The following is a 21,034-nucleotide window of genomic DNA, read 5'->3' as shown; positions in this document are numbered from 1 at the left end:
GGCGCACGCGCAGAATCTCACCAGGCGCCCGCATCCTTCTTTCTTCCCCGGGACAATGTTATCGCGAGTCTTGGGATCAACTTGTGGTGATCGCGGAGGCAGAGTTATCGCGAGAGGTAATTGGTTGCTATAGTTGCGAAAAACGCTTCTGCGGCTGTTAGGTAAGACTGATATTACTTCTTAGAAAATCGTCTCTTTTCGGGCTCACCACTCCAACCCTGCGGCCACACCGCGTTACCTTAGTCTCTTCTTCAGCCTAACCCACAGGCCACATCCCTGCACGACTGTACTCGCGTACAGACCTGAAAGCTGCCGAACCCGCTAGGCCCCCGACTCTCCCGCCAGGATCAGGCCTCCCACCCAAAGCCATACTCAGAACCCACTTCCCGGTTTGCGCCGAGATTCCCCCACAATAAGCGCACACTGGGCTTCTGTCCCCAGACCACCGCCAGTAACATCATCTTTCATGTAAACTGTTCCTCTTTCGTTGTTGTTTTTAGCTATTTAAAATTTTTTTTATTATATTAAAAATTTTAAGATTGTAGTATAGATTTAGTGTAGTGCATCTAACCTATTTCTAATCTGACTTCCCCTCCTGAAATTTCTGAGCAGATAACAAGAAATGCGTGTCTTGTCAGTGGCAACAGGAGCCCCCACCTGACTGCCTTGACTATAACTTTTAGCTGGCCAGATTTCTTGTACTCATCGTTTAACAAATATGCTGCTAATGACTCTTGCGGACAAGGCATGATGCCAGGCACTCAGGGGTTGCAGAAATGTGTGACAGATTACTTGTCTTTAAAGGAGTAATTGAGCATTCAGTAGCACTCAAGTAGTGCCTGTCAACACCTTTTGTGCAGTGCTTCATTGATTAAGCAGTTTTACTGTTTTAGTGGATATTCACAACAAATGTGTGACAGGTCAGGTTATGTTATCCGTGTTACAGAAGGCGACACTAAGGCCCAGAAAAGTTAGGCATTTCTCCAGGGTCAGGCTAGTGAAGGCCTAATTCGTGTACTGCTATTGAAAAAGAAAAAAGGAGACTTTATGTACAAGATCATTTCAAATGTAAACTTGATAAGAAAGTTGTCAGGGCCACTTAGGCCCTAAGTTAGCCTGGAGACATAACCTTTCACAAGTGATCTGAGACTTGTAGGTAACAGAAAATGAGCGAGTTGTTAGAAAGAGGCAGAATACTTACAAAGCGTGGGGACAGCAACGTATCTTTTTTTTTTTGTACCACCAGCCTAGACCCAAAGTATCTCCTATGAAAATCTTGGAATTGCATTAAGTTCCATTTTTAATTGAGTCAGAAAATATGACCTTTTTTTCCCTTAACAGCTGTCCAATTTATTTTTGAAATTGTGTTCTTAGTGTTGTAAAATCATTTGAAAATATCTTTGACTAAATAAGACATATGTCAGAACTTTCTTCAGTGGGCTAACATTCTGTATGGTTGCTTCTTTCTTGTTATCAAAATATGTTTTTCTAAACTGAGAGATTAAATAACCCTTGAGGGGAGTCTTGCACATCAGAAAAAAAAGAAAGCTACCAAAAACACTGTGAAGGATGTGGGAATGGGAGGTGGGGTGATGGCATTCCTACCCTCTTTGCCTTGTCATAATTTGTTCTTAATGGGTAGTTACATGCATAAGGACGATCTTTTAGCACTACCCAGCAGAGTCATCCTTGTGACTAGTGCCCTAAAGTACTGCCTGTCTGGCATAAAGCAGTACTGGAGTAAAGCATTTCCCTGGGTTTTCCCCTGGTATTGGTTATGATGTAATGTGGACAGTTGTGCAGCTGTGGCATGTAAGGGAACAGATTCACTTATTATGTTCACAGAGCTCAAAGAAGACCAGAGAGACTTTGCCCAGGTGCCGATATGGAGCAGGTGTCATCAACAGGCAGACCTGTGCAGATCACTGTGACAGAGGGATATGACTTGGTAAAGTTATTTTCGGGAATTCTGGAAGTCCCTACTTTATTCGTTCTTCTTGAAAGTACTTTTGTCTTTAGTCTCATGTCTCCCTGTCATTCATCCTATTGTTGCTTGGGGAAGAATGTGTCGGGAACATTAACAGGAGGAATGGGGTTCTGCATATTTCTGTCCCACCAAATCCCTTGGCTTTACATAGTAATGGCACTTCCTTCTTAGTGTTCATTATTGTCGTTCATAATCTGCAAGTCATGGTAATGTGTATAAAATATCTGGCAATTTAAATACTAAACTTAATGAGGGTAAAACAGCTGGTTTTCATTTTCCTAAACAGCAGTTCCTTTCTCCTGAAAAGGATCTGAATTCTTCCAGAGCTTCTCTTGTGATTAATTTCATTTGATGAAACTACAGTATGACTATTAAACTTTACAAGAATAATGAAATGTCAAAATATTCATTCTATGAAGTACTATGAAGTCAAACAGCTTATTCCAAAACAGGATATAATAAATGATCTCTACTTTATTTTAGAGGTATATATAAATGTGTGTATATAGATCTACATAACAGCAAAACACTAGAAAATATATTATTATGGGTAGTTAGGTTTTCTATGTGCTTTCCTCGCTTTTTCAAAACTTCCACTCCAATTAAAAATAAAGTCATAAAAAATTTCCACAGTGTGCTTTTATAATCATATAAACACATTAACTTATTTTTCAAAACTTCCAACTTAATGGCCTTTAAACAGAATATTGCATTTAGCTGCAGCTGTATTTGTTTAATGAATTTCTACTTCCCCCATTTGTATTTGTGGTATAGCTTGTTAGAAAAACATTTAAAATGTGTCAGTTTAAGTCACAATGGGTTGCCAGACATGTGGGAAAATTCTCTATTTGAATATAATTGTAAAGTATATTTCTGTCAACAGAAAGGTTTTAAAGGAGATGCTTCAGTTACCTTTATTCGTGCAGAATTCAATCAAGTGGTTCTGGGAGACTCTGCAAAAATTACTGTTTCTCCAGAAGGAACTGCAAAATACAACTTCACTTGCAGCTTTGAGTTCAATCCTGAAGGAGGAGGAATCACTTTAGATGACCTCGCCCACAAACCTGTGTTCTGTAAGTCCTTGTGATTCTAGATACATTAATTATGTGAGTGTTCAGGGTATTCTGAGGTATTTAGTAGCTCTTGTTGGGACAGATGAACACATCTTAACCTTTTTAATCTAGGAATAACACAGAATAATTTGAGTCTTACCTGGTTCTGGCAGCTGTCACCATGACCTGCTAATTTTAATCAGTTTGTATCAAAGACCTTTTGACATGTAACTGGACTTTTTTAAATGATTTAAAAATTTTTTCCAAATTGGCTTTATTCTTTCCAGTAGTTGATAATAAAACACATATATGATCCAAAAAAAAAGAGAAAATTTATTCAATTTTGAAGAAGCAGTAAGCAATAACATAGAAAGAAGTAAACATACTCTTTTATGAAAAAAAAAAAAAAAAGAGCCCCAAATTTGAAAGCAAGACCAGTGATATATAGATAATTTGATCTATTCATGTGTACAACTCATTTTAATTTCCCTAAAAATATTATTTAATAACTATTTAGTAACTAATAAGTTCTGTTAACAGTCAAACAAGAATGAAGATAATCCTCAAATAAATCCATGGGCATAAATGAATAGACATATAACTGGACTTTGCAGCATTGGTCTCCTTAGCTGGTTTGGAAGCTTTTCCTTTGTATTCTTATATTTAGGGCTGTCAGATTTAGGGGAAAAAACAAAGCAAAAAACTATTTGAGACATGTTTACACTTAAAAATTATTTGTTCTTTATCTGAAATTCATATTTAATTGGGCATCTGGCAACCCTATCTGTACTTCTGTATATTCACCATACTGTAGAGCAGTTTTTAACTATCTTCCATGTTAGAGGAGACACCTTTTGAAATCAGACTGTATCTTATTTCAGAATTTCTAGCACCTAGAAATATCTGGGATATAAAAGGGCTCAAAAGTATTTGTGGAAAGAATGAATGGATAAATAAATGAATAGTTTCTATATTCACACTTTTACAGTTTCTAGCTACATAATATTATCTCTGAAACACTTTGTCCCTAAACCTATATTCTAAGCTAAGTCTTTTTTTGTTTTGTTTTAACCCATATCCTTTTTTTTGATAGTGTGATTTTAACATTTTTATTTTATTTATTTTTATTGAAGTACAGTTGATTTATAATGTGCTAATTTCTACTGTACAACAAAGTGACTCAGTTATACACATATATGCATTCTTTTTTAATATTCTTTTCCATTATGGTTTATCCCAGATTAGATACAGTTCCCTGTGCCATACAGTAAGACCTTGTGGTTTATCCATTCTAAACTTGCTAGTCTTGACTTATTAACCTCAAACTCCCAGCCCATCCCTCTCCCTCACCCACTTTGCCTTGGCAACCACAAGTCTGTTGTCTGTGTCTGTGAGTCTGTTTCTGTTTTATGGATAGGTTCGTTTGTGCCATATTTTATTTATTTATTTTTGTTTTGTTTTGTCTTTTTTATTATTAACATTAGTAGCCTTGAGATATGTTTAAATTAGAATTGTCATTTTGAATGTTCACATTAAGATATACTATAATTTGACTTATGAGGACTTTTTTAATTTAAAAAGTCTTTATTGGAGTATAGTTGATTTACAATGTTGTGTTAGTTACTGCCACACAGCAAAGAGTCAGTTACACATACATAGATATCCACTTTTTGTGCCATATTTTAGTTTCCACATATAAGTGATATCGTATGGCATTTGTCTTTCTTTTTCTGACTTACTTCACTTAGTATGGTAATCTCTGGTTGCATCCATGTTGCTGCAAATGGCCTTATTTCAATCTTCGTTATGGATGACTGGTATTCCATTATGTGTGTGTGTGTGTATATGGATCCTCCTTATCCATTCATCTGTCGATGGACATTTAAGTTGTGTCCATGTCTTGGCTATTGTGAATAGTGCTACTATGAACAGGGATACATGTGTCTTTTTTGAATTTTTTGAATTATGTATCTTTTTCAGTTATAAATTATAGATGGGTAAAATGTGTGTGCAAAATTAAATTATGTACCATAATTAAAGTATGTACCATAATTAGAGTAGTGAAGCCTTTCTAAGTATTCTGCCCATGCAGAAGCCACAGAAGGAAAACAAAATACATTTTACATAAGCAACTATAAGATATCACAAACTGAGATACAATTTGCAATTCTGTTCTGTACTTTCCCTTTAAAGAGCTCCTATGTACCAATTAAAAAAACACCTAGAACCTAATGGAAAAATGCACAAAGCATATGAAAGAGATATAAAAATTTCACAGATAAAGAAACATAACTTACCGTTAAACATGTGGAAAATGTTCAATCTCACTTTAATACGAGAAATAAAATTAAGCAGAGATTCCATTTTCATAATTAGCAAGATCACAGAGTTTAATAATGTAACATTTAGGCAAGTATGTTACCAAATTGTATTAACTTTGCCAAAAATGCTGACAGAGGAACCTAAATTTAGAGGAAACAAGGATTGAGAAACAAATACCATGAGAATGAAAAAAGATGAATCCAGAGGTGAGATACTCTCTATGACTGTCCTGATGTCTTCAAGAAAGCAGTGCCATATTAAAAAAACGTATGTGGGAGGAGAGACGGTTGTAAATGAAAAGAGCATGAAGAAGCAGGACAGCCAATTGCAACATGTGTCCTTTGACACAAACCAGCTACAGAATAAATTTTGGGGCAGTTGAGAAATGTTAGATGTAGACTGGGCATTAGATGTATTAAGGCATTATGTTTAATGCTGTTATGTATATTTACTAGATGTGATAGAGGTGTTGTGGTTATGTAGCAAAGTACTGTATTTTGGATTTGTATACTTTAATATTTGGGAGTAAAATGTAAAAGTGTCTATAACTTACTTGGAAGTATTTCCACAAACATGAAGCAAATATATGCTAACTATTGTTAAACCTCCATGATGGTTATAGGGATATTCATTATACTGTGTGTGTGTTAGTCACATCCAACTCTTTGTGGCCCTGTGGACTGTAGCCCACCAGGCTCCTCTGTCCATGGGATTTTCCAGGTAAGAATACTGGAGTGGGTTGCTGTTTCCTTCTCCAGGGGATCTTCCCAACCCAGGGATTGGACCCCGGTCTCCCGCATTGCAGGCAGATTCTTTACCATCTGTGCTACCCATTTTTACATATTTGGAATTTTTCATAATAAATATTAACACATACAAGGAATGATGCTGCAGTGAAAAACCTGGTACATACCTTGCATGCTCTATAAATTACTCCAAGGTGTGCTAAGTCCTATGCTAGGCAATATGGAAAGATCTGGAACAGTGCTTTTCAAACTACAGATGGTGATTTTTAGTCTTTCTGAAAATTGACTGAGGGAGTCATGACCAGTAATTTCTTATACATGAAACAGAATAGAAAATACCTAAGGATTTTGAGCTAGTAAGGATGAATATTATGTGAAACTTTGTTATATGTATCAGTAAATTTATACTTATGTGTGTCCATAATTATGATATAAAATCCTTTTTAAAAATAATTGGCATGGAAAAAAGTTTAATAAGTCACCGAGAAGATCCAGTATCTCCCACTGGAAGTCACTAATAATGGTGCCTTCTCAAGTTTCCAGTTCATTTCTCTTAACTTGATTTTCTTCGACAGTGTTTTGTTTGTTGCACCTTGGTTATCTGATTTGTGAGTTAGACATGTTCTCGTTTCTTTGTTTTGATTTTTCTAGTAACAGTGACTGAAGTTTTACCAAAGGAAAAGAAACAGAAGGAGGAGAAGACCATGGTTCTTGGTCAAGCTGTGGTGGACCTTCTTCCTCTACTGGAAGGTCAGATGTGTGATTTGCTCAACAGCAGAAATAACAAAGCTCATAAAACTTAGTTCCAGAGAAGTACAAAAATCACCCTCAGTGAATTTGAAAAGATGAGCACAGCTGTCTCTGCAGAACCCTTCCTTTTTTGGCTTGACTTGGGCTTCTTTTCGCAGGAGAAAGTTCGTTTGAAACAATGGTGCCGCTCCACCCTGTGCCGGGTTCACCCATTGAACCTTTTCGATCAGGTGTGAAGGTAATCAGAGTTTTAACTCTCAACATTCCACTCTGATGTTCAGTCAAGCCTGTCTGCTCTTCAGATTCAACTTAGTTGAGTCTAAATCGTCAGGCACCTTCTTTGCTTCTTTTCACAGGCACACACAGGGCTAGGTTCTGGGAAACAAAGATAAATAGGGCAGAGTCCTGCCTTAGGAGTTCATAGTCCACACATTGAAAGTTATGGCCACCAGTGTGATTAAATGATGGGGTGGAGTATATGGACGCAGAGTAGTTATCTGTTACTTTGCCCAGGGGTATATGTAGGGAAGGGTTAACCGTAAAAATACCTCTTTAACTATGTCCCGATGGGTTAAATTAAGTAGTACATGAACGCACCTGACAGTTTCTGTCATGGTAGCCTGCCTCTGACCCCTGGAAGAGGGGAAGCATGAATTGGTAGGCTGTGCTACTGGTTTGTGTTCTGGGTTTTGTTTCACAGTTTCTCCTGGCATCAGTAGCTTCCTGAGGCACCGCTTTGACCACTCTTGTGCGGGGACACTCACTCTTCAGCAGATGCCACAGCTGTCTTCTGTTTTGCACAAGTAAAGGAGAGAGAAAGGCCCAACTGTCCCAACTATTCTGAATGCAGTTCCCTATTCAACAATTGAGGTGGGCCCTTCCTGATTCTTGTGGATTCTGCCACGATCCACTCCTACATCTGCTGTGATTCTCTCCTCTTATTGTAGGATGTGATTGGTTTTTTCCAGTTTTTTTTGGTAGATCTGATTTAATTTGCTTTCTGTCTTTCAAGGATTCCTAAAACTGTGTAGTCCAGTGATGGCATTTCTTGTTCTTGGGCTGTTATAGCATTATTGTTTTATTGATGATAAGGATAATCATTTAGTATCTTTCTGTCATTTCATATGCTGGAGAGAGGTAGATATTTGAGCTCAGTTTGCCTTCCTTGGTCCAGTGTCCCAGCCTCTGTACTGTTGATTTCCTTTAAATCGCTGTAGGAGAAAAGTTAGTCAAATGATTTGTCAGTCCTCATGACCTCTGCTCATAATATTCCTGTGTTTAATTGTTTCACATACTCAAGAAAAAAATAGATGACAAGAGTTCTCACTAATTTTATATATTAGCATATATACTAGTTTTTTCAAGACTCAGAGACTAAAATGATATAAACCTGTCCTTGAAAAGGAGACTTCAATTTGTCATCTGGTATTCCTTGTCATATTCAATAATACAAATTAGAAACCTGAGGGACATTTCACTTATCTTCTCAGAGACATATTGATTAGAGATACCGTATTGTCCAATGTGTCTCTTTCTTAAAAGTCTTCCCTCCCTTTGGTATTCTGACTTCTAGCTCACTGCCTATGCCTTCTTAGGTTCCTGCATTGCGTCTCTTTCCCCTGGTGGTGGTGGTAGTTGCTAAGTCATGTCTGACTTCTTGCAGCTGTAGCCGGCCAGACTCCTCTGTCCATGGGATTTCCCAGGCAAGAATGCTGGAGAGGGTTGCCATGCCCTTCTCCAGGGGATCTTCCCGACCCAGGGATTGAAGCCAAGGCTCTTGCATTGCAGGCAGATTCTTTACCATCTGACTCACCATTGAAGCACCTCTCTTTCCTCTGTCTGTTGCTTAGTATGAAAGTTCTGTCCTTGGTCACCTTCTTTTCTTAGTCTGTGTTCAACTCCTAGGGGAGGGCTATCATCCATAAGTTTGTGGGGAAGGGTATCTACCATGAATTTAACAGTCCCAGTATGCTGAAGACTTCTAATTCAGCAGCTCCAGCTCAGACCCCTCTTCCTGAATTTCAGAATGTCAGACTTTACAATTACCTACTGATTTCTCTATAATGAAATTCCACTCAACATTTTAAAACTGAACTTAGCATCTTCCTTTTCTTTTATTTTGGGTAGTAGCATCACTCATTCATAAATCATAGGACATATACAGAATCTATATTACTTCCATGACTGCTCACCTGGACTCTGATACTAATCTGCAAATTGGCCCTCCACCAAATTCAGCCTTTTCTATCTCCTCAGTGGCTTTGGACTCTCTCTTCTGGGCTTTATTCTTACACTTTATCACCTTACAATTTCTCACCTGGAACATTACAAGTAGACTTGTAACTGCTTTTGCTTCCTTCCAGCTCTGCCTTCCCACTGCTTGCAGAGTGACTTAAAAGTAAATATGATCTCATCTTTTCCCCTGCTTGCTGCTGCTGCTGCTGCTAAGTCGCTTCACTTGTGTCTGACTCTGTGCGACCCCATAGACAGCAGCCCGCAAGGCTCCACCGTCCCTGGGATTCTCCAGGCAAGAACACTGGAGTGGGTTGCCATTTCCTTCTCCAATGCATGAAAGTGAAAAGTGAAAGTGAAGTTGCTCAGTCATGTCCGACTCTTCGCGACCCCATGGACTGCAGCCTACCAGGCTCCTGCATCCATGGGATTTTCCAGGCAAGAGTACTTGAGTGGGGTGCCATTGCCTTCTCCACTTCCCCTGCTTAGCACTGTGTAATTCATGAATTCACTCATTGCTTACAAGTTAAGGTCCAAATTCCTGAGCAGACATACAACAATCTTTATAATAGGTACCTGCCACTTCTTCAGTATCGTCTCTCATCACTCCTTTCCTTGTGCTATGTTCTAAAACCCTGAACTACTTACTTACACCTGAATTGGATATACCGTGTTCTTTCAGTTCCTTTTATATGAACTCTTCTTTTTGTCCAGAATTATTTTTTTTTTCCTGCATCTACTCATCCATATTGCAAACTCTGATTCATCTCATAAAAGTCAATTCATCTGTCAACCATCTTTTCCTCCTCCCCACCTCAATAGTTAATTATACTCTTTCTTTCTTGGTGCTCTTTGTCTAAGGTATTTTGTACAGGTTTCTATTATAGCATTTGTCATAATTATGGAATTATAACATAAATTCTATGATGAGAGGGGCTGTGTCTTTTTTATATTTGTAGTGCTGCAGTAAAGTGCCTGGCATATGATTAGCAATTAATATACATTTTAAACTTACTTTTTATTGTATCCTGTGTGAAAGTGTCAGAGATACATATGTGTATATCTCCCTCTCTATATGTGGGTGTATATGTGTGTATATAAAAATAAGATTTATTAAAAAGCACTACATTTGCCAAATCAGGATTTCTGTTGGAGATACAACTTGGGAATTTCTCATTAGTAGGATATTTAATTCTTTAACAGGAAAATTAATTATTCTTATTAATGTTGATTCCCAAGAAATAAAATGAAAATGAACAAATTCTTTTCTCCTCTAATTAAAAACACTTGCTGTCTTGTCTGCCCTACTTGGATATATTACTAAAGTCAAATCTTGGTCAGTCACTCAGTGGTGTCCGACTCTTTGTGACCCCATGAACCGCAGCACACCAGGCCTCCCTGTCCATCACCAACTCCCAGAGTCCACCCAAATCCATGGCCATTGAGTCGGTAATGCCATCCAACCATCTCATCCTCTGTCGTCCCTTCTCCTCCGCCCTCAATCTTCCCAGCATCAGGGTCTTTTCAAATGAGTCAGCTGTTCGCATCAAGTGGCCAAAGTATTGGAGTTTCAGCTTCATATCAGTCCTTCCAATGAACACCCAGGACTGATCTCCTTTAGGATGGACTGGCTGGATCTCCTTGCAGTCCAAGGGACTCTCAAGAGTCTTCTCCAATACCACAGTTCAAAAGCATCAATTCTTAGGCGCTCAGCTTTCTTCATAGTCCAACTCTCACATCCATACATGACCACTGGAAAAACCATAGTCTTGACTAGATGGGCCTTTGTTGATAAAGTAATGTCTCTGCTTTCTAATATGCTGTCTGGGTTGGTCATAACTTTCCTTCCAAGAGTAAGCGTCGTTTAATTTCATGGCTGCAATCACGATCTGCAGTCATTTTGGAGCCCAGAAAAATAAAGTCAGCCACTGTTTCTGCTGTTTCCCCATCTATTTGCCATGAAGTGGTGGGACTGGATGCCATGATCTTAGTTTTCTGAATGTTGAGCTTTAAGCCAACTTTTTCACTCTTCTCTTTCACTTTCATCAAGAGGCTCTTTAGTTCTTCTTCACTTTCTGCCATAAGGGTGGCGTCATCTGCATATCTGAGGTTATTGATATTTCTCCTGGCAATCTTGATTCCAGTTTGTGCTTCTTCCAGCCCAGTTATTCTCATGATGTACTCTGCATATAAGTTAAATAGGCACGGTGACAATATACAGCCTTGACCTACTTCTTTTCCTATTTGGAACCAGTCTGTTGTTCCAGGTCCAGTTCTAACTGTTGCTTCCTGACCTGCATACAGGTTTCTCAAGAGGCAGGTCAGGTGGTCTGGTATGGCCATCTCTTTAAGAATTTTCCACAGTTTATTGTAATCCACACAGTCAAAGGTTTTGGCATAGTCAAAAAATTAGATGTTTTCCTGGAACTCTTTTGCTTTTTCGATGATCCAGCGGATGGTGGCAATTTGATCTCTGGTTCCTCTGCCTTTTCTAAAACCACCTTGAACATCTGGAAGTTCATGGTGCACGTATTACTGAAGCCTGGCTTGGAGAATTTTGAGCATCACTTTACTAACATGTGAGATGAGTGCAATTGTGCTGTAGTTTGAGCATTCTTTGGCATTGTCTTTCTTTGGGATTGGAATGAAAACTGACCTTTTCCAGTCCTGTGGCCACTGCTGAGTTTTCCAAATTTTGCTGACATATTGAGGGCAACGCTTTCACAGCATCATCTTTCAGGATTTGAAATAGCTCAACTGGAATTCCATCACCTCCACTATCTTTGTTCGTAGTGATGCCTCCTAAGGCCCACTTGACTTCACATTCCAGGATGTCTGGCTCTAGGTGAGTGATCACACCATCGTGATTATCTGGGTCATGAAGATCCTTTTTGTACAGCTCTTCTGTGTATTCTTGCCACCTCTTAATATCTTCTGCTTCTGTTAGCTCCATACCATTTCTGTCCTTTATTGAGCCCATCTTTGCATGAAATGTTCCCTTGGTATCTCTAATTTTCTTGAAGAGATCGCTAGTCTTTCCCATTCTATTGTTTTCCTCTATTTCTTTGCATTGATTGCTGAGGAAGGCTTTCTTATCTCTCCTGGCTGTTCTTTGAACTCTGCATTCAAATGGGTATATCTTTGCTTTTCTCCCTGCTTTTTGCTTCCCTTCTTTTCACAGTTATTTGTAAGTCCTTCTCAGACAACCACTTTGCCTTTTTTGCATTTCTTTTTCTTGGGGATGGTCTTAATCCCTGTTTCCTGTACAATGTCACGAACCTCCATCCATAGTTCATCAGGCAGCCTGTATATCAAATCTAGCCCCTTAAATCTATTTCTCACTTGCACTGTATAATCATTAGGGATTTGATTTAGGTCATACCTGAATGGTCTTGTGGTTTTCCCCACTTCCTTCACTTTGAGTCTGAATTTGGCAATAAGGAGTTCAAGATATGAGCCACAGTCAGCTCCCGGTCTTGTTTTTGCTGACTGTATAGAGCTTCTCCATCTTTGGCTGCAAAGAATATAATCAATCTGATTTCGGTGTTGACCATCTGGTGATGTCCATGTGTAGAGTCTTCTCTTGTGTTGTTGCAAGAGGTTGTCTGCCATGACCAAATCTTGGTAGCCCTACTAAAGAAATTCATTCCTAGAGTTTTTCGTGCTGCCAGAAATACTTTTTCATGCTGCCAGAAATACTTTTTCACCTTTGAATAATAGAAATATGTTAAAGAACATGATTTTCAAATATTTAATAAAAAACAAAATTTTTTCAGCACTATATTTATTTTATTTTTTTCATTTTTTTTTTTTTTTAGTTGGAGACTAATTACTTTACAATATTGTAGTGGTTTTTGCCATACATTGACATGAATCAGCCTTGGATTTACATGTGTTCCCCATCCCGATCCCCCCTCCTCCCTCCCTCCCCATCCCATCCCTCTGGGTCTTCCCAGTGCACCAGCCCTGAGCACTTGTCTCGTGCATCCAACCTGGGCTGGTGATCTGTTTCACCCTTGACAGTATACTTGTTTCAATGCTGTTCTCTCAGAACATCCCACCCTCGCCTTCTCCCACAGAGTCCCAAAGTCTGTTCTGTACATCTGTGTCTCTTTTTCTGTTTTGCTTATAGGGTTATCATTACCATCTTTTTAAATTCCATATATATGCGTTAGTATACTGTATTGGTGTTTATCTTTCTGGCTTACTTCACTCTGTATAATGGGCTCCAGTTTCATCCATCTCATTAGAACTGATTCAAATGAATTCTTTTTAATGGCTGAGTAATATTCCATGGTGTATATGTACCACAGCTTCCTTATCCATTCGTCTGCTGATGGGCATCTAGGTTGCTTCCATGTCCTGGCTATTATAAACAGTGCTGGCTGCAATGAACATTGGGGTGCACGTGTCTCTTTCAGATCTGGTTTCCTCGGTGTGTATGCCCAGGAGTGGGATTGCTGGGTCATATGGCAGTTCTATTTCCAGTTTTTTAAGGAATCTCCACACTTGTCTCCATAGTGACTGTACTAGTTTGCATTCCCATCAACAGTGTAAGAGGGTTCCCTTTTCTCCACACCCTCTCCAGCATTTATTGCTTATAGACTTTTGGATAGCAGCGATCCTGACTGGCGTGTAATGGTACCTCATTGTGGCTCTGATTTGCATTTCTCTGATAATGAGTGATGTTGAGCATCTTTTCATGTGTTTGTTAGCCATCTGTATGTCTTCTTTGGAGAAATGTCTGTTTAGTTCTTTGGCCCATTTTTTGATTGGGTCATTTATTTTTCTGGAATTGAGCTTCAGGAGTTGCTTGTATATTTTTGAGATTAATCCTTTGTCTGTTGCTTCGTTTGCTATTGCAGCACTATATTTAAATTACAGAAATAATCATAAAATACAGACTGGCAATAAAAGCACCCTAATCTCACTCACTCATGTGCAACTATTGATAACATTTCAGTATAAAACTTTCTGATTCCTCTTCTATATGTATTTGTGTTCATACTTACCCTCGGAAAGGAAGGGATCTAACTTTGAAATAAGGTTCTCTTCTTTGCTTTATCTGTAACTTATGGGACCTAGAAAGAGTTATTTGAATCCTCCATATGGAAATAATTAAACCTGACCTTCTTACCTTGAACAATGATGTGAGATTCAAATGAGATAATGTAAAAACTGGGGAGGCCTCTGGCGTTTTGAAATTTCTGTGTAATTTTACTCTTTTATAGCAGTGCAGCCTTGAAGTTAAAGTATTTGTTGCGGAGCCCTTATTAACCACAGCCCAGATCTCAGGAGGCAATCTTCTGAAGGTCACATTGGAGGCTGCGTACTGTGTGCCTGAATCCTTCATGCCAATAGGGCCGCTGCAAAACTACATGGTTGGTATGCAAGTTCCGTCAGCTGGAGAGGTAAAGACTTACAGCCCGATATTTATACAGATTTAAACACTCATATGGCCATCTCTTCCTCACCTTCTAAGATTTTGTTCAAAGCAAACTCTGTTAACAGCTGAGTTTTTCAGGCTCAAAAAAATCAAGTTTACTTCTGTTTTATACATGGATGTTAATTGTATAGTTTATATGTTACATATAGCTTATGCATAATTTTTATCAGTAAATACATATTTATTGTGGAAAATATGTAAATCACTTAAAAACTGACAATTTTTGGAAGTCATATTTCTACAATGATTACTTGTTTGCATATATATTGTAAATTTTGTATAGTGTTTTACATTATAGTCTTTTAGTTCCAAGTTATTTTCTTAGTCCAGATTTCTATAGAATGATGTGTATGGGTCTTTTGAGGCTCTTGAAAGAGTTTTTCAAATTGCTTGCTAAAAAAGTATAGTTAGTTTCGTCTGCTTCATTGCCGTTTTACACTTTTTGTATAGAAATCTCCAAGTCTTTTTCACCATTCAGCACTCCCACCTGCAGTGCAGTTTCTCCAATATTTACCAACTCTTGTTATTTTCTTTTTTCATAATAGCCATCTTAATAGGTATGAAGTAGCAAACCTTGTGTTTCTGATTTATATTTCCCTAATGAAATAAAAATTAAAAGATAGCATCTTTTCATGTGCTTACTGGCCATTTTATATCTTCTTTGGGGAAATATCTCTCCAAGTCCTTTGCTCATTTCTGACCTGGGTTGTTTGTCTTTTTGTTGTTGTCATTTTAGGAGTCCTCTATATTTTTTAGCCATTAATCCCTTATCAGTTATGTGATTTATAAGTATTTTCTCCCATTCTGTTGGCTGACTTTTCTTACGCTGGTTAGTATCTTTTGATGCCCCAAAGTTTTCAATTTTAATGAACTTCTGTTTATCCATTTTTAAATTTTGTTATAACCAAGAAATCATTGCCAAATGCGATGTACAGAGGCTTTTCCCCTGTGTTTGCATCTAACAATTTTATAGTTTTAGCTGTTATGTTTTGGCCTTTGATCCATTTTTTAGTTAATTTTTGTATATGGCATTAGGTAAGAACCAGTCTCATTCTTTTGCATGTGAATAACTAGTCTTCTTAGAACCATTTGTTCGAAAGACTGTCCTGTCCATATTGAATAGTTTTGACATCCTTAATTTTGTCAATTTTTGTTAGCATTGTTGGGGTTTTTTTTGAGGAGCAGATTTTCAAAGATTGTTACTCTGCTATCCCGTAAAAGCCCCTCCTTCACAGAAGTTTTAAAACTTAACCAAAAGAATTAGAATAATTGACTTACAGGTTATGCCCATTTTAACTTTTGTAATAGACTACAAAATTGCTTTCCATAGTTACACCTATTTACATTTCCATCAGCTATGTGTAAGAATACCATTAACTTTACAGTATGGTCAACACTTAATATTTTCAGACTTTGACTCTGCCAATCTATGGTTTAAAATGATATCTCATGGTTTTAATGTGCATTTCACTTATTCATGATATTTAGCATGTTTTTATTTAAATGTTGGATTTTCTAATTTGCTTTTCTCTAAATTGTCTATTTATAGACTTTGCCAATTTTCTGTTGCAAATTTATTTTAGATGAATTGCAATATAAAAGTGTTTATATTTTTAGCCTTTGTCACATTTGTTTTGTAAAAGAATTTTTAAAAAGGTACATCATGACTCTCATATAAATATAAAATGAAATAAAGGGATTAAAGCAATTCAAACAAGAATCTGGACAAATGACCCAGATTTGTTCAGAGGTAAGGTGGTTTACCTTTTCCTGGTAAGCAACCAGAAAAGTTGTAATATGTTTGCTGATAATTCAAAACTTATCATCAGCCATAGGGCAATAATCAGTTATATTTTTACTGGACAAAGTACATGTGCATATCTATGGACAAGAATAATTTGCATTATTATCGATTTTCTATAAATTACAGAACTATAAAATAGCACAAACAAATGAAGAACATAGGCCCCTCTTTAGACTCAGATAATCACAGAAGGGTCTGTTAGACAATACCTGATATTCCAATGAAAAGACACTTCAGTAATCTTTTTTTGTCCACTTCATAGTCTTTTACAAAATTTCCTGTTTTATGGTATTTTTTTCTATAGAAGGACTATCCCATCTTCTTCAAGAATGGAACTCTGAAGCTTGGAGGGGAAAGAGAACCTGTTCCTCGGCCCAAAAAATGGCCTATTGCCAACATTCTGGCCCCTGGAGCTAATAACATTCCTGATAGTTTCATCGTTGGTGGTCCTTATGAGGAAGAAGAAGGTGAACTCAACCGCCCTGAGGTGAAAGAGTTACATGGTTTTTTGGTGGTAATCTCAGTGCACTGACATGCATGTAAAACATGTTTACAGTTTGTAAATCACTGTAACTCATATACATCCATGACCTCTTAAAACAATTATCAATAAAAATTCTGATTAAAGTGTTTCCTGACTTAAGTCCAACAAGCGAAATAATTGATTTAATTCATATTTTACTCTTTATCTCATTTGTAATTTATTTATTTATGAGTAGGTTATAATACAGTCACAAGTTGAAAAAGCATTAAGAGATATTCAGTTAAAGTCTCCCTGCTCGTCTTTGTCTCTTCTTCCTAATTCCTTCTTTGATCATCACCCTGATAGTTAACCTTTACTATATTTTCTTGTGTTCCCTTTCGGATACTTTTTTATGAATACAAATAAAGCAAAAGTACCTAGTCAAAGGAAGACTCGGAAGCAAAAACGTTTAGAAAAGTAGTTTCCTAAAGATTCCTCACAAAGGGTTCAAGGGAGTCAGATTTCAGAAAGACTGGCTTAAGAGACATCGACATGATAAAAGTCAGGGATCAAATTGTTTTTCTTTAGGAAGTCCAGATTTACAGAAAGTATTCAAAGTCTTGCTGTTTTCAGAACTAGAACCTGTCAGGAAGACTGTGCTATTTTTGCTTTATTTCAAGTGTGAAGTATCTGTTTGTTTTTAACTGAGTGTTATATAAAGTGCTTAATCATATTGGAAGCATGGAAAAATCTGTTTTTTTCTTCACATATTCATACACACAAATACCTACATGTATTCTTTCCCTATCATTTTTTTCCACAAATGGTGACATACTCACATACTTCTGCAACTGCTTTTTTTGCTTTATAGTATATCATGGCGATTTTTCCCACATAAATATACGAAGAGCATTCTCATTCTTTTTCTTTATTTGTACTTTCTATATGATATGAAATAGTATGAACATACTTTAATTTGCTTAATTAGTCTCCTGTTGGTGGGCATTTAAGTTGTTGAAATTATTCTTTATATTCCTTCCTTTCCTCCCACCTTCCTTTCTCCCTCTGTTCCTTCCTTCCTTCCTTCATATTTTTCTACAACATATAGTTGTCAAGGGCATAAGAAATTCTGTAAACACATTTGCAAATGTGTCTTGAACAAACTGATAATCATTAGTGGAAACATTTGATGAAGTAATATTATAGTAAGTGGTTGAATTACTTTAGCATCTGATTCTAAATATTTTAAATAGTGCCACTTGGGAAGCCCAGAGATAAGGCTAGCAGTATTTTAAAAATATTGTGTAGTGTCTTTTCATCATTGTGATTACTAAAAATTCATGGTTTACTTTTATTAATATTTTCACTTAGATCAGATATTTTATTTTAGATATTTAGATTTTATGTTCCATTTTATTTTGAATAACTAGTTCTCAACCTTTGTTGTTCATCACAGTCACCTGGAAAGCTTTTAAAACAACAGTGGCCAAACTCTAACCAGGTCAATTGTATAAGAATTTACTTTTAAAGTAATACCAATGCCCAAGTTTTGATTTTTTGTTTCTAAAAGCTTTCAGATAATTCTAATATGCATCCAGGGTTGAGAATCACTGATTGAGGTTATGTGAATGAGTATTTGACAGTTAGTACCGGATTGATAAAAGCATAATATAAGTAATTTATTCTGTGTACTTTGTTAATAGTAAAGATGCTGTTAGTGTTTCTAGTAGTAGTCATACTTAGAGTAGTAATAAAACTGTTATGATCAAATCCATTAAAGAGTGCCCTCAGATGGAGCTGGAGGCCACCATGCCATACTGAGAGAATAAAAGTCTCTGTCTTATGATTTTATAGGATAGGGAATTTAGGAACCAAGCAGAAAGCATGAAGAAAAGGATTACTTGGGACTTGGAAGGTCGCTGCTACCTTGATCCTCCTGCAGTGGTCAGGTAGGAAGAGGGAGAGAGTATTTCTAACCAATGGAGACTGTAAGTGGGAAGAAATGTTTTATTATACTTTCGTTTATTTACAATTGAGTTAAGGTGATCTGAGATTCTCTTCTACCACATCTGCTAATAGCAGGCTTCTAGTGATGGTGGTTTAACCATGGTGGATTCTTCTCTTTTGTGTAAAAGAAGGTCAGGCCTAGTATGTACGGTGGCTCTACAGTACTGTTAGGTATGCAGGCTCTTTCTCTTTGCTCTACCTTCTTTAACATGTGCATTCCATACACAAGGGTATCTTATGGTTCAAGATGGCTTATTGGCTCTCTAGCCGGCACGTTCACATTCCTGGCAGAAAGTTGGAAGAGGCAGCTGCTCATGGATTAAAAAAGGACACATGCTGGCCGTATTAGCCCTTTTTGTAGAACCTTCCTTCATCTCATTGCCCGTCTCTCAAAGAAAAAGAGACTTAGGAAAGAGTGGTTTTGTTGGACACGTTGTCACCCATACCAGATCAGGATTTATTTACTAAAGCAGAACATGACACAGTTTTGTGTGGTTAACTGTCAGTCTCTGGTCACAGTGACCTAGTGATTAGGGAGAAGTGAGAAATAAAGGATTATCGATATATGTATTATCTGAATGAAAAAATATATGTATATTTTTTAATTAGTAGGCTATTTTTAGAAGTTTTAGAATTATGGAAAAATTGATCATGTATTTCAGAGTCCCTATATACCCAACTTGATCATAGTATATAATATAAATGTACATTGTTAGATTTGATTTGCTGATACTTCATTAAGGATATATTGTTGCTATTATTACTTTGAACAGTTATCTATTTGACTAATTAAAAGTAAGAAAAAATTTAAATTTATTTTACCTAAATCTGTTTCATTCTGATTCTCTTCCTGTCTTTATGTGGATCCACATTTCTGACCCATATCATATCTTTTTCTGTGAAGACTTTTAGCATTTCTTGCATGACAGGTTTACTGTCCACAACTTGTTTCCATTTTTGTTTGACTAAAAGTCTATCTTTCCTTCATCTTTGAAGGATAATTCCAGTAGATACAGAATTCTAAGTTGGTAGTTTGTTTCTTTCAGAACTGTAAGTATTACATATCATTCTCTTCTTGCTTTCATGATTTCTGAAAGGAAATACAAGATAATTTTTATCCTTATTCCTCTATAGGTAAGTTTTTTTTTTTCCCTCTGACTTCAAGATTTTCTTTCTCTTTGGCTTTGTACAATTTGAATATGATATACCTAGGTGTAGTTTTATATATATATGTATGTTTATTTATTATGCTTGGTGCTCTCAACTTTCTAGATCTGTGGTATCTGTCATTAATTTGGTAAAATTTGCAGCCATCGTGACTTCAAATATTTCTTCTGCTCCTTTCTCACGTTTTTCCCCTTCTGGTATTCCTGTTACCTTTTGTAATTGTCCCACAGTTCTTAGATATTCTTTTGTGATTAAAATTTTTTTTCTCCTTTCTGTTTCATTTTGGAAAATTTTTATTGGCTCAGTAGCTTCAAGATCACAAATTTTTTCCCCGATTATGTCCAGTCTGTTGATAAGCCCATCAAATTAATTTTTCTTTTTTGTTAGTGTTTTTCATTTCCAGCATTTCCTTTTGATTCTTTCTTAGAATTTCCATGTCTCTACTTATATTACCCATCTGTTCTTTCATGTTTTCTACTTATTCCATTAGAGTCCTTATCATATTAATCAGTTATTTTAAATTATCTCCCTGATAATTTCAAAATCTGTGTCATATCTGAGTCTAATTCATATGATAGCTTTGCCTCTTCAGATGGTATTTTTCTTGCCTTTTGGCATTTCTTGTAGTTTTTTTTTTTTTTTTTTTTGAAGGCTGGACATTATGTTTTGGGCAGTAAGAAATGTGGTAATTGGGTTTTTCAGTGTGAGGTGTTATGCTGACCTGGTTAGGAGGCAGGCCGTATTTAATGCTTCCTGTATCTGTGAGTGCTGGAGGCATCAGTGTCCTTTCACTCCTTCCCTGTTGTCTCTGGGTTTGCTCAGAGCTGTTTCCCAAATAGGGTTTGTGTTTTGCAGATTCTCATACTGGATCCTGTTGAATGGTGGTGAAGTGTTGGAGAAAGGAAGTTTTCTATAATCCTGTGATTAAATCTCAGTATTTTAATGAGTTTGAGTCCCTCGGTTGTGACTTCATAAGTGTGTCTTTTTTCCTTCCTTTTCTCATGTGAGAGAGGAAGGCTAAATAGGGCTAGAGTTGTCTAATTGCCCTTTCCCTGAGT

General features: G+C 36.9%; 1 protein-coding gene across 2 annotated transcripts in view; it reads left to right on the top strand.

Moving 5' to 3' along the window:
* The first annotated feature begins 58 nt into the window (after positions 1-58).
* Positions 59-21,034, top strand: part of CFAP70 (cilia and flagella associated protein 70) — an 86,545-nt gene continuing 65,569 nt past the window's right edge. The window contains exons 1-8 of one of the 2 annotated variants that reach the window (XM_061161786.1): positions 59-161; positions 1,846-1,948; positions 2,871-3,060; positions 6,759-6,857; positions 7,016-7,095; positions 14,321-14,500; positions 16,644-16,826; positions 18,657-18,751. In XM_061161786.1, coding sequence (XP_061017769.1) covers positions 1,886-1,948; positions 2,871-3,060; positions 6,759-6,857; positions 7,016-7,095; positions 14,321-14,500; positions 16,644-16,826; positions 18,657-18,751 — 890 coding nt within the window. In that variant the 5' untranslated portion in view covers positions 59-161; positions 1,846-1,885. Of the gene's footprint in view, positions 162-1,845; positions 1,949-2,870; positions 3,061-6,758; positions 6,858-7,015; positions 7,096-7,584; positions 7,728-14,320; positions 14,501-16,643; positions 16,827-18,656; positions 18,752-21,034 lie in introns of those variants that run through there. The other variant, XM_061161787.1, reaches the window with a different exon arrangement.

The sequence above is a fragment of the Dama dama genome, chromosome 15 (genome assembly GCF_033118175.1).
Source record: "Dama dama isolate Ldn47 chromosome 15, ASM3311817v1, whole genome shotgun sequence".
In the NCBI taxonomy this organism is placed as follows: Eukaryota; Metazoa; Chordata; class Mammalia; order Artiodactyla; family Cervidae; genus Dama; species Dama dama.
This window is presented reverse-complemented; position numbering and strand designations above follow the sequence as displayed.